This window comes from Hyperoodon ampullatus (genome assembly GCF_949752795.1).
Source record: "Hyperoodon ampullatus genome assembly, chromosome: 10".
Classification (NCBI taxonomy): domain Eukaryota; kingdom Metazoa; phylum Chordata; class Mammalia; order Artiodactyla; family Ziphiidae; genus Hyperoodon; species Hyperoodon ampullatus.
Window position 1 is genome coordinate 74560230 of NC_136923.1, and position 14106 is coordinate 74574335.

The 14106-nt window shown below is 41.9% G+C and overlaps 1 protein-coding gene across 1 annotated transcript in view; it reads right to left on the reverse strand.

Moving 5' to 3' along the window:
* The window catches only part of XPO5 (exportin 5), a gene marked incomplete at both ends in the record, with an annotated part of 46904 nt that extends 34597 nt beyond the window's left edge, over positions 1-12307 (reverse strand). Inside the window, 8 exons of the mRNA XM_079713157.1 lie at positions 2918-2994; positions 3637-3822; positions 4364-4390; positions 7888-8070; positions 8234-8371; positions 9704-9776; positions 10677-10798; positions 12203-12307. Of these exons, the coding sequence (XP_079569283.1) occupies positions 2918-2994; positions 3637-3822; positions 4364-4390; positions 7888-8070; positions 8234-8371; positions 9704-9776; positions 10677-10798; positions 12203-12307 (911 nt within the window). The remainder of the gene's footprint in view (positions 1-2917; positions 2995-3636; positions 3823-4363; positions 4391-7887; positions 8071-8233; positions 8372-9703; positions 9777-10676; positions 10799-12202) is intronic.
* Between the last annotated feature and the right edge of the window lie 1799 nt (positions 12308-14106).

The following is a 14106-nucleotide window of genomic DNA, read 5'->3' on the forward strand; positions in this document are numbered from 1 at the left end:
TGCAGTGGTTGAGAGTCCGCCTGCCGATGAAGGGGATGCGGGTTCGTGCCCCGGTCCGGGAAGATCCCACATGCTGCAGAGCGGCTAGGCCCGTGACCCATGGCCGCTGAGCCTGCGCATCCGGAGCCTGTGCTCCGCAACAGGAGAGGCCGCAACAGTGAGAGGCCCGCGTACCGCAAAAAAAAAAAAAAAAAAAAAAAAAGACATTGGTTGATACTGAGGAAGGACTTAGAGAGATCTCTAGGGCAGCATGCAGTAATTCCTTATACCACTGACAAAATCCAAAGGACTATAATCAAGAGAATGAAAAGACAAGTGACAGACTAGGAGAAAATATTTGCAAAAGACAGTCTGATAAAAGACTGTTATCCAAAATATACAAGAACTCTTAAAACTCAGTAAGAAAAAAATATGATTAAAAAATGGGCCAAAGACCTTAATAGACACCTCACTAAAGAAGATACACAGATGGGAAATAAACATATGATAAGAAGCTCCACATCAAATGTCATCAGGGAATTGCAAATTAAAACGAGATAGCACTATACACCTATTAGAATAGCCAAAATCCAGAACACTGACAACACCAAATGCTAGTGAGGATGTGGGGCCACAGGAACTCTCATTCATTGTTGGTGGGAATGCAAAATGGTACAGCCCCTTTGGAAGACAGTTTGACAGTTTCTTACAAAACTAAACATACTCTTACCATATGATTTAGTAATCACACTCCTTGGTAATTACCCAAAGGAGCTGAACATACAAAAACCTACACACGGATGTTTATAGCAGCTTTATTCATAATTGCAAAAATTTGGAAGCAACCAAGATGTCCTTCAGTAAGTGAATGGATAAATAAACTTTGGTACATCCAGACAACAGAATATTATTCAGTGGTAAAGAGGAATGAGCTAACCGAGCCATGAGAAGACATGTAGGAACTATAAATGCATGATACTAAGTGAAAGGAAACAATCTGAAAAGGTTACATACTATATGATTACAACTATACAACATTCTGGAAAAGGCAAAACTATGGAGAAAGTAAAAAGATCAGTGGTTGCCAGGAGTTTGGGTGGGAGAGGAGGGATAAACAGGCAGAGCACAGAGGATTTTTAGGGCAGTGAAAAAAAACCTGTAAGATATTATGATGATGAATATATGTTGTTACACGTTTGTTGAAACTCAGAGAACGTACCCATAAAATGTATAACACCAAGGTGAACCCTAAGGTAAACTATGGCCTTTGGATGATTACGATGTGTCAATGTAAGTTCAACAGCTCTAACAAGTGTACCACTCTGATAGGGGATGGCTATAATGGGGGAGGCTATGCATGTGTGGGGGCAGGGAATATATGGGAAATCTCCGTACCTTCCCCTGAATTTTGCTGTGAACCTTAATCTGCTCTAAAAAAACAAAATCGTTTTTTAAAGATGGTATTAAAAACATAACTTGGGGGCTTCCCTGGTGGTGCAGTGGTTGAGAGTCCGCCTGCCGACACGGGTTCATGCCCCGGTCCGGGAGGATCCCACATTCCGCGGAGCGGCTGGGCCCATGAGCCATGGCCGCTGGGCCTGCACTTCCGGAGCCTGTGCTCCGCAACGGGAGAGGCCACAACAGTGAGAGGCCAGCGTACCACAAAAAACAAAAAAACAAAAAAACAAAAACATAACTTGGTATCTCATTTCTCCAAGTCATTTAGTTCAGATCAGTAATCACTTATGTGCTATTTTAGAATGCAAATAACCCTTTAAATTAAAAAAAAAATTATTTGGTGGCAAAACCTGACCTACAGTGATGTAGGACGATTCTCACTAACAAGAATTAATAAGGACTGGTGGGACAGCAGCCATATTAGCGTGTTCTGGAGGCAGTACAGTATAACATAAAAAGCATGGGCCTCAGGGTAAGAAAGACCTAGGCTCTAGTGATGTTGAAGGACAGCGTGGCATCATGGTTTCTAGTGCAGGCTCTGAAGTCTGAATCATAGCTTTACTAACCAGTACCAGTAGAACAAATGGAGATAGGACACCTCAGTGTGAATGCCACAGTCTCTAGGGAACTAAGAAGTGGGTCCTGGAAACAGTAACTACAGTGGCCACCCAAAAGACATGTTATTAATTTAATTAACAGGACTCCTTAAAAACAGACCTGTAGTATCCATAGGAAAGAGCCATCATAAAAGCTATGTTAGAATGGACAGTAAGAAATTTTAAGTAATATATCTGCGTCTCACATCTTTTCATTTGTCCCTGGCACCAAAAGTGAAGAAAGAGCATTGAAGAAAAATGGGTGCTGTGACAGTTTCAACTACTGTAATACACAGTTCTACCTGACTCCCTGGTAAGAAAAACATATCAGAAAATGCTTTAACATTTTTCAGAGCGATTAGAAGAAAATAAGCAGAAGCCACTATTTCAGGACATAGAATGTTTTTACAGGATTTATACACATATTTCACACTGACCACATTGTTCCTGCTGCTTCCTAGAGCCTCAGCACTTCAGGCATTGATTACTTTGACAAGGAGAGAGGGAGGAGTGTCTCGAGTTCTGCAATCAAGGAAGGCCCTGGGACAGACTCTGGTCAGATCAGAGCATTCTCTGGCCTAGTCACCAAGGCTACTAGGAGGCTTAGGGATCATCAAAAGCAGACAAAGAGAACCAAGGGGATGAGCAGTCTGGGGAGAATGTGGAAAACTGTGAATGTGAGTAGATGCTGAGTCAACAGCCACAACTTATTTCCAGCATAAGATCTTCAAAAAGGTGAGACAGTCCCTTTAAGAGTGCCTGATTTTCCTATTAAAAACACAGTCAACTGACTGCCAACAGTCAAATAGGAACTTCAGATACATCGAAATGAGATACAAAAATGACAAAGAAATTAGAAAACACACAGAAAAGAAGATACTCACTGCGCAGCGGAGAGTATATAATGCATGGCAACATCTCCAAATAAGACCATCAAGGGCTTCCGGTCTTCCAACTTGCCCTAGACCCGATTTTAGGGAAACACAGGTAATACAAACTATGTTATTAAAAACCTCCAAGTACTAACCACTTCTATACCTATATAATCAAATATACTGACTTCCTAATTTCTCACATAGCCCTGGGGCTAACTGAACACTGAAAAAAACTCAACTCTTTAGATCCAAACCTGGATAAGACTTATATTTTAAAATGTGTTGGGCAATAATGATGATATGAAAGCAAAATAAATTACATCTGAAAATAACATTCTTATGGAGAAAAGTCACAATCCCATTTGTTAGCCAAGACAGCTATAAAGCCAGTATAGTCACCTTCTACAATTCTTTGACGTAACACTACGTGAGTTTTAAACTTTAACATGACGCTTATACAGTTTCTTAAGCATGAAGTACCAAGATTCACAGCTCTTTCAAGAAACAAGTAGCCCTACAAATCTCTATATATCCTGACAATGGATTCCTAGGATATTGGCAAACTGTTGTCCAAAAGGTTGGAGGCAGGTAATTAAGTTAGTGTCAAGTAAAACAAAAAAACCAACAAAAAACCCCAAACCTTTAAATGTCTTTCACCACAACATGGAATTAAACACACATATGCATCACTCACAGACTGTCAAAGTCAGTCTGAAGTGGTAACTTACTTTCCTGCTGACTGCAATGAGAAGACACTCAGCTGCTCCCAGCTGAAGTTCCTGTTCGTTCAGAAGCAGGCACAGCATCTCCAGGAGTTTACAGTTTTCAGCAGTAATGTGACTCATGGACACCCAGTCAATATAGCCCGCTAGAGTATTCAGTGCTGCAATTCCTACTCGACAGTTTGCTTGGGCCTGCATGAAAAGAAGTAACTTTTAGCCATTAAGTCCTCACTAACAGACAAGAAAGCTGTGATTATACCCGAGCTCCTTCTACTTTCTAATTCTAAAAAGAAAAACAAACAATAAAATGTACTCATGCAACTGTTACTGATAGGCAACTCAAAGGTTTTCTTCTGATACACAATCACTTATCAAATGATGGCATTCTTGATGCCCATCAGTAAGACTATATTGGCATGTGTGGCCATTTTACGTCCTTCAAGAAATCTCAGATATTATCATTTTAACTCCCTTCCACCATAGCTCAATGATCAAATAAACCAAGGCTGAGGGAATTCCCTGGCGGTCCAGTGATAGGACTTCTTGCTTTCACTGCTGACAGTATGGGTCTGATCCCTGGTCGGGGAACTAAAGCTCCTACAAGTCACACGGCACGGCCAAAAACAAAAGCAAAACAAAAAAAACCAAGGCCGAGGTCACCCTCCACTAGGTATATGCATCCCTGTACCTGAAAGCCTCAAAGAAGCCTCCTTCCAACTCCAAGAGCTCTTACCTTTGACTCCTGAGAATTATCTGTCTTCTGAAAGAAAAGAAGTATAAGGATCTAAATGTTTTTAAAGAGCAAAGGCTATGTAATAACTTTCCACCCCCATAATCTAGGCCCTTGAACAATGATCTTTAAATACTCAACTTTTAATCTTGGAAAAGAAGACAACTTTACTAAGAACACAAAACTGATATTCTCCCAAAGGATGACGGGTTATTTTAGTTTCAGCAATATGACAAAATCTACTAGAACATTAAGATCCACAAGACAGTTTCAACACACACAGTTTACAAAGAAATACAACTAACAGATGAACAATGAAGCGGGCTTAACATTGCTAGTGATGAAAGAAATATAGTTTAAATCAAAGTATTAGCATTTTTTCTATATTAAAATAGAGACAAATTATAACTGGCAAAGGTATACTGAAATGATGTAATGTTAATGGAAAAAAGCAAGAAAAAAAATTAAACTGAGTACAATTTATGACCATGTAGGGACATAACTGTAGGAAAACCACAAACACAAAAATATTAAATGCTAAATAGACCAAAATAATGTCTGTTCAGTAAATTATACAATTTATAATTTTACAAGCAGGAATAACAACTCCTGAAGTACTTGAAAACTTACCACCATTAGCATGATAAAGGATTTGTTTTACAATTCCTTTTCTCAACTTTCAAAAAGTAATTTTTCTAACAAAGAACAAGTATTAAGCCCTCACCATCAGTGGTCAAAGAGCGGTGTTAATGGGGCAGAGATGAGTAGAACCCTCTCACCACCATCTACTGATGCTGCCCAAGAAGGAAAGGGATCCAGGCAACAACAGCCAAGTCCAGCCTTCACCATCTCCTCCAACAAATCCTGCATTCCCATTTGGATCCTATCCTCCTGCCCCCTGGGACCAGTACAGGAGCCAGGTGATGGAGCCAGGAGTAAGCCTACTCATCCCATCCTTGTTTACCATTCAGCCTACTCCCTAGGTGGGAAGGTGAAGGGATGGAAGCAGAGAAGGAACTATGAGGAAACTGAGAAGTTTCAGGTACAAGAGATGTCCCTTGGTGCGCTCTGGTCCTGGTGGCCTGGTTTAACAGATGGAGATAATAGACACCAAGGCTAAAGAAAAATACCAGTGGATGTACTTGTAACTTGTGTCAGACCATCATCAACCGGCCCTGCTCTGGCATGTTGGCTAGATTTCTAGGGCACTGAAGCATTCATAATTTGTTCATGTCTCTTAGGGATTAAATCTCCTAGGGGAAAATGAAAAGAATACCTCTTTGGACTTCCCTGGTGGCAAAGTGGTTAAGAATCTGCCTGACAGTGCAGGGGACACGGGTTCGAGCCCTGGTCCGGGAAGATCCCACATGCTGCGGGGCAACTAAGCCCGTGCGCCACAACTACTGAGCCTGCGCTCTAGAGCCCGCGAGCCACAACTACTGAGCCCGCGTGCCTAGAGCATGTGCTCCGCAACAAGAGAAGCTACTGTAATGAGAAGTCCACGCACCGCAACAAAGAGTAACCCCCCTTCGCGGCAACTAGAGAAAGCCTGCGTGCAGCAATGAAGACCCAACGCAGCCAAAAATAAAATAAATTAATTAAAAAAAAAAAAAAAAAAAAAAAAAGAATCTGCCTGCCAGTGCAGGGGACACGGGTTTGAGCCCTGGGCCAGGAAGATCCCATATGCCGCGGAGCAACTAAGCCCGTGCGCCACAACTACTGGGCCGGCACTCTAGAGCCCGCAAGCCACAACTACTGAGGTCTGCACGCCTAGAGCCCGTGCTTTGCAACAAGAGAAGCCACCGCAATAAGAAGCCCATGCACCGCAACAAAGAGTAGCCCCCACTCGCCGCAACTAGAGAAAGCCTGTGCAGCAATGAAAACCCAACGCGGCCAAAAATAAAAAAAACCCAAAAAACACCAACCTCTTTCACCCTCAATACACATAGGTTTTTAAATGCAAATACTTTGATATTTTCTTTTGTAAAATCTCAGGGAGAGGGCTTCCCTGGTGGCGCAGTGGTTGAGAGTCCACCTGTCGATGCAGGGGACACGGGTTCGTGCCCCGGTCCAGGAAGATCCCACATGCTGGGGAGCGGCTAGGCCCGTGAGCCATGGCCGCTGAGCCTGCGCGTCCGGAGCCTGTGCTCCACAATGGGAGAGGCCACAGCAGTGAGAGGTCCGTGTACCGCAAAAAAAAAAAAAAAAAAAAATCTCGGGGAGATATTTTGGGGGAAAGAGTCCATTCTGGTAAAAAGAATGGGGCGTGAATTCCACTATAATCATTTATTAGGGGATCTTCAATAATTATTCTCTGAAATTCAGTTTCCTCATCCATAATATGGAGACAATACTTTCTGACTCTTAGGGTTGTTTTGAGGATTAAATAACATGTAAAGCAAGAAAAAGTATATAACCATTGTAAAGCAATTATACTCCAATAAAGATGTTAAAAAAAAAGTATATAGCATATATTAGGTATTCTTTGTGAGTTTCTCCCTACCCTGACACCAATAGTACCTTGTCATCATTTGTGTTAGTATCTAGTGCTCCCCTGAAAAAATAGACTTAAGGAAGATGTCAGGGGCAGAAAACCCCTGGCAACCCAAATTTTAATGATTTTTTGTGTGTGAAATAAGCATGTATGAGGATTCTACATTAGGGTTCTGAAACCTCAATACTATTGACATTTTGGATCAGAAAATTATTTTGGAAGACTGTTTTGGGCATTATAGAATGTTTAGCATTGTGCCTGGCTTCTACCCATTAGAGGCCAGTAGCAACCCCTAGTTGTGACAACCTGGGGGGCAAAATCGCCCCTCCTTTTGAGAACCACGGTACTAGATTAACTTTCACACGGCCTTCTTCCAAAGGCTCTCTGCTAAAAATGGCAATGATTGGAAAGACAGTATCTGGTTTGCCTTTTTCTGCAGAAGAAAAACCTCATCAGGAAGAAATACCAGGAATCATGTAATCAAGATTAATAAAACTTGGCACAGTTTCCACTGCAAAAGGGAACAAGACTAAATGGGACATCGAAATTTAACAGGGATACTATCCTGACCTATCAGCAATCTGGGTTTTCAAATATTAAGAATTAACCTTCAGGGAGTTCCTTGGTGGTCTAGTGGTTAGGATTCGGTGCTTTCACTGACGTGACCCGGGTTCAATCCTTGGTCAGGGAACTGAGATCCCACAAGCTGCACGGCATGGCCAAAATTTTAAAAATAAATTAAACAAACAAAGAAAGAAATTAACCTTCATTTTTATACTATTTTCTTAGGAATTTTCTTACTATAAAAGGAATTATTTTTTTCTGGTAGGTATGGAAACTCATTGAATTGAGCTTCTTAGAAAATTAATTCCAGTTTTTCCTGTCATCTTTGTTTCTTTTTTGCTTATAAAATAGCCGTTCCATTTACTAAACTGAACACCCTAGTTTCTTGCTAAAGGATTAACTGTAAAAAACAAACAAACCCACTCATATTAGAAAATAGAACTTCAGGGAGGTGGTATTTATCCCTTACCACTTGTTGGTACTTGTTTACATTTTCTTGAAGTGTGTTAAGAAGAAAAGTGAAGATTCTTTCCATGTTCTGAGTTAATGTTTGCTGGATATCCCTTCGTCTTTGAGGGGGAAGCGTCTGAAAGGTCACTACATCCTCTGCCAGTCGCAAAAGGATGAACATCACTAATTCTGTCTGTGTTTCCTATACCAATAGAGAGAAGGTAGTTAAATGAAACTGAAATATGTTTTTCATTATAAATGTGACCAAAGGCTCTTTTCTGCTGACAAGACAAACCAACCAAACAAAAAAACCCTGCAGAGCAAACAAAAACAAAAACCTGAATTGATACAGCTGTACTACATACCCCTTGTTTGGAAAGAATGTCCAGTTCTATCAGCATGTCAGGCCAGTGCTGTGGCCACTCCCGCTTGATCATTTCTACTACAATTCGAGACAGAACATCTTTAATATGGTTCTCCTCTTCCAAAATGTTCAGTGTTCCCTGAAAAAGAGTAAGAGATATTAAGAGGTCTGCAAGACTGAATTCAAGGGAAAAAGTGGGCTGTAAAAGTGTACGAAACTCATGAGCAGGCCTACTTTTAAACTAAACAGAATAAACAAACCTGTTCTCCATATCTGAGTCACCTGTCCTGAATTCTCACTAATCATCCTTCCCACTTAAAGCTTAACAGAGGGTTGCATCAGCTAATAAAATGGCTGTCTCATGGAGCAAGGAAGACATCACTGCTTTTCTCCTTTACAAACTGAAGAGACTCTCATATTGACTGTTTTCATTTTGTAAGAGGGGAGGGTGGAAAAGTATGGAAATAAGGAACACATTGAGAGGCTGATAAAGTGGGACAATAAGGAGCAACTGAATATTTTACCAATAGTTCTAAAGACCATTACTGGGACTCTCTTCTGAAGTTTGATATCAAGACTAATGAATTATGACTTCTATCAAGTTTCCCCAGAATTAATACAATACAGATCCTTAGCTAGCTAAGTTAATAATTTTTTTTTTTTTTTTTCCTTTTTTTTTTTTTTTTTTTTTTTTTTTTTTTTTTTTTTTTTTTTTTTTTCGGTACGCGGGCCTCTCACTGTTGTGGCCTCTCCCGTTGCGGAGCACGGGCTCCAGACGCGCAGGCTCAGCAGCCATGGCTCACGGGCCCAGCCGCTCCGCGGCATGTGGGATCCTCCCGGACCGGGGCACGAACTCGCGTCCCCTGCCTCGGCAGGCGGACTCTCAACCACTGCGCCACCAGGGAAGCCCCTAAGTTAATAATTTTGAAGGGAATATTTTTTTTTCTATTAATGACACTAGACTTTGAGGAGGAAAAGGGGTGTGAATTCCCCTTTTCATGCCCTTTGTGAAACAGACATAAAAGGCTATGGATTCTAAACATGTTCAAAGTCATATGCTAACTCCTGACACAAACTCATTCAGCATGTTTTTTATTGCTAATATCATAAAGTAATTCACTTTAGAATAAAAGGAAACAAATAGCAAAGTGTAATCTAATTTAGAATTGATTAATCTAAGACTCTTACTCATTTGCTGAAAATGTTTAATCTCTCTGCCCTGTCTTCATAATTTTAAAAACAGAAGTCAACACATAAGGGATTAATTAAATCCAGTAAGAGAAACGTGATGAACTGTGATTTCTAGTGATGGTGGTTCTTTTTATCTTGAAGGTAACATTTAATATTATATAAAGCATGCTGTTTGACCTATGTAGAAGCAGTGAATTTTTACACAAATGCTACATTGGAAAAGTCACACTTTGTCTAAACTACCTCGGAAACACAAGACTTCCAACCAACCATTCCTTACATTTGCAATCAGCTCCATGACACTGTTCTTCAGATAGACCTTCTCCAATCGAGACATGCTGTTCCACCGAAACCTGGCCACCAAAATGCATAAAGTCAACAGAACCAAATTAGAAGTCTTCTCTTCAGAAGAGATTAGCTTTGATTCCTGTGTTAAAATTATGCTGGTGATTTCATTAAGAAACTATACTTTGGATTTTGGTATCCTTCAAAGAATGGACAGAAACAGTCCACATTTAACCAAAATGCTAACAGAAAAAAAGTTTTATATAGGCAGTAGTCCATTAATTAGAATCCACACAGGATCTGTGCACAGATGAGCTTTCCCCCTTGATTTTCTTGACAGACCAAAAGCAAATATGTACCTGGGACAACTGCAACAATGTAGCTGATTTTCAGAAAATAGAATTTGAAAACACTAACTTCCTTTCTGAACTGGCTTAGGGAAGTAATAGCACAATTCCAGAAAAACTGTGGCTAAATCTTAAAAGCTGATTCTTCTGATAGGCACTGGGAGTAGGAGACTCAAGTAGGAAGGGTTTTCAGTTATTCTCATATAATCTTGCTTAGAATTTGCCATTCACAGTCAAACTTAAAAAAGAAAAGAAGAAAAGAAATTAAAGGCATGTTGCCTAATCAGAGATTCATTTACCTATACACTGCATTATTCTAAAAAAACTCTGAGGTCTGCTGGCATATATTAGGAGCTCAATAAATGCTAGCTAAATGACTATGAGCTAATACTTGCAGAATGCTTAGTATGTACCATGCACTTTACACAGATGAAGAAACTTGAGAAAGGTTAAGTTCTGAATGAGAGCTCCCGTGAGGTTGTGATAACCTCTCAGGAATCATTCCTTTCTCCCTGGGGATTGCTCTTTTCTACTCATCTAAACAGTACCTCTATGAGTTATACAAGGAATAAAGATTTGCTCTCTCACACACTTCAGTGGTAAGGTCCAAAAGCTCCTTACTTGACAACGTGTTCCAGGATCTGAAGGCCAAAATGTCTGACGATGGCAATTTGTGTTTTCTCAGCCAACCGCAAGCCACAGGGGACACATATAGGGCACTTTTCTTTAAACTCCTCACAAAACTGAAAAGAAGAAAAGTTAGTGTTTTCCTTAGGAGCCAAGAGAGAGTGTGGACTAAGAAAAAAATTCATCTTCAACTCCAACCTGAGCTATATTTTTAAGCTGCAAAATCTAGATCAATATTATATGAATAAAGAACTGATAAACATTCCTTTCACTTTGATAGTTCCAGATTTCCCATGCAATGGCCAATTAGTGTTAGAAAAAATAAATTTGACATAAATGAGTAAAAAATTGTTAGAGATACACCCCTGAAGTATACAGGTAAAATGACAATTTCTAGGATTTGCTTTAAAAATCTTTGGTGGGGGGAGGGATAAAGCAAATGTGGTAAAATCTTTACAGCTGCTGAGTTTAGGTATACACAAGACCACTGCAGTATTCTACTTTTGTGTCTATCTTTAATATTTCATAGTAAAAGAGAAACTAATAGAACCCAAATATTTCTGATTCCAAATCCTGTGGCATACATCTATATATTGTAAAGTTTCCTCCAAGTGATGCTCACTCTACTTTATGAAGTTACATCTCTTAAAATACGCACGGCACAAACACTTCTTCCTAGAGGTCATTTCTCACAGCCCACATACATTGTTTGATGGGGAAATAAACTCGAATTGTATTAGCATCCCCATTGGTTTTGTATTAGCATTCCCAAATTACACCACAAGAGTCAGTCCCGGTAGCACAGCGTCCGACAGTCAAGAAAACTACTTTCAGGAAACCAAAAGACCCTTGTTAAAATGCAAAGTAAGTGGTAGAAGTTCATCTTTGCGCAAAACAGCCTAAGAATATCGCACAATAAAAAACATGGGGGGCGGTGAGAATTAGGCCAGAAATACCCAAGACACAGAAGTGGGTTATAGAGAGGTGTAAGGGTGTTAAGTAAAGGGGCACTAGAGGGGCTGGAGCTCGGTTAGGGCGGGTCAGGAGTGGGTCAGCAAGGAAACGTTTAGTGCAGCGGAGACTATAAAGAATGTGGCCGGTGTTGGGGACGGGTTGGACACGGGTTGGACACGTGCGCTACGGGAAAGCGAGGGGATGCCGGGATGTGGGGTTTGAGGGAATAAAGTGGGTGCAGCCGTCTGTGGAGGGGGTCGTGGTACGGAGAAGAGTAAACAGAAGTGGCGAAGGGGGAGGAGAGGGCAGTGGGAAGTGGTGGTGAGATGAGACGGCCACAGAGAGCTAGGGACGAGAGCGTCCCGGGAGAAGGGCAGGCGCGGCGCGCACAGAAGGCGGGGAGTGGGAAGAGGCGCGGAAAGCGGCGAGGGGAGGGCCCCCAGGGGTTGGGGACCGAGGTCCAGGGGCCGCGTGGGCGGGAGACGGCCAGGGTCGTGGGCTGCGCCGGTACGGCTGGGGCTGGGGGAGGGTCTCGGAGCAGGCCCGGGGCGACAGACTCCAGCTACCTTGAGGGCTTCTAGCCGGTAGCGCTGGGTGGAGCTGGGGTCCATCATGATCGTCACCGCTTTCACCAGCTGCTCGCACAGCGCGTTCACTTGATCCATCGACATGACTAGTGCCACGCGCCGCAAGCGCGCACCACGGACGTCCCGGAAGCACGAGGCACAGACCGCTCCGTTGGCGGGACCACACGCGGTTACCCGGCCGCGGCGGGCTTAAGGGGGACGGTGGGGAGCGGGAGGAGGAGTGGGAGCCGCAGAAGACCCAGCCGGGAAAAAGCCAGCGCTGCGCACGCGCCCGACCCTCCAGTACGCATGCGCCCGCGGAAGTGGCGACTTCCTTTTGACGGTTGCTCCTTGGTGGGCGGAGCGAGAGACTTAGGGGCCGCGGTGCGCAGGCGCGTCAACGGTCCTCAGCGGCGCGCGCGGCGATTAATTGTCGGGAAGGCTGTGCGCAGATCTCGGTGGCTAAGGCTGGACCCGCCCGGCTGTGCCGGCTGCTGCCAGGTCTGCGCGCCTAGGTCCTTTTCTCCGTCGTTGCCGGTAATAAATCTCTTTCGAAACCGACTGATCCGTTCCCGGAAAGGGGACGGATATTCAAGATCACTTCATCGTCCTTCCAGTGGACACTGAGTCCAGCATCGGTGGCGTCCGCTGGTGGCGGTTTTGCCAAGTGTTGTCACGTTGGTAAGAGAATTTAGAACCGTTCTGTATCTCTGTTTTTAGACTTTTCATGTTGCCTTGGCTATTGGTTGTATAATAATATAGCAGTGACTGGGGACAACATTGGGCCGAAATTACATGAAATAGAAATACTTGCTCACAGAGAGAAAAGGCCCTGGTATTGCCTCTTAAGAGGATTTTTCTTGTGGAAAAAACATGGTAGCTCTTAAACCTCCCTCTTCACCTGTACGTATTTTCCTTGGGTGTGTTATCACCTGATTGGCACCAAACTTGTTTTGTAAAGATTGGGGTAAATCGAGATCGTTAATGATGAATAATTGCAAATACCGAAGGTTTGTACAGTTTTGATGATTTGAAGTGCTATATATATCATATATATGAAATATATATATATATCATATATATGAAATATATATATGTATATCATATATATATAATATTTATATGACTTCAAAATAGTGTAATCCTTATTCCCAAAGGAGGGTTTTGGCAGAGAGTATGTTTCATTTTTCATCTTTAAAAAACTCTTGCTTTCTCCAGCAAAATACATAAACTGAAAACTAAAACAGTTAAAATCTGAATATCCGTTTTGGTGTTGTATATTTAGGAAATGTTTGCTGTACTTAAATCCCTGCTCCCTGCTCATACTCCACTTCTAGTGTTTGTATCTAATATGGTACTTACCTGGGTGTGTGTGTGTGAGACAATGCATTTACTATTTTTAATTTGGCGTTATCTGTTCCAGGACTGTACAAAAGCCATTTCAAGGTAAAGTGATTTCTGGCATGTTATGGTTTTAACTTATAAATGTTTAAATTATTACGTTCTGCCTGTTTTAGGTGAGTGGAATTTGTAAGGAATTAATGCCTTGAATACTCTTGAGTTTTTGAATTCATCATTTTCTTTCCCCTAATCTTCCAGCTTTGTAGTTGCATGACACTTTTTTCAAGGTGAATGTTAATTTTTGACACTTTTTAAAAAAAAAGAATACAGTTGAGTGCTTACTCAACTGTATAACCTGTGTTCTCTCATATTTAAATCATGAATTACTGTGTTTCCACAAATATCTTATTTACTTTAAGTCAGTGGTTTTCAATCTCTGCTTTTAAAAATCATGAGAGAGGGCTTCCCTGGTGGCGCAGTGGTTGAGAGTCCGCCTGCCGATGCAGGGGACACGGGTTCGTGCCCCGGTCCGGGAAGATCCCACATGCTGCGGAGCGGCTGGG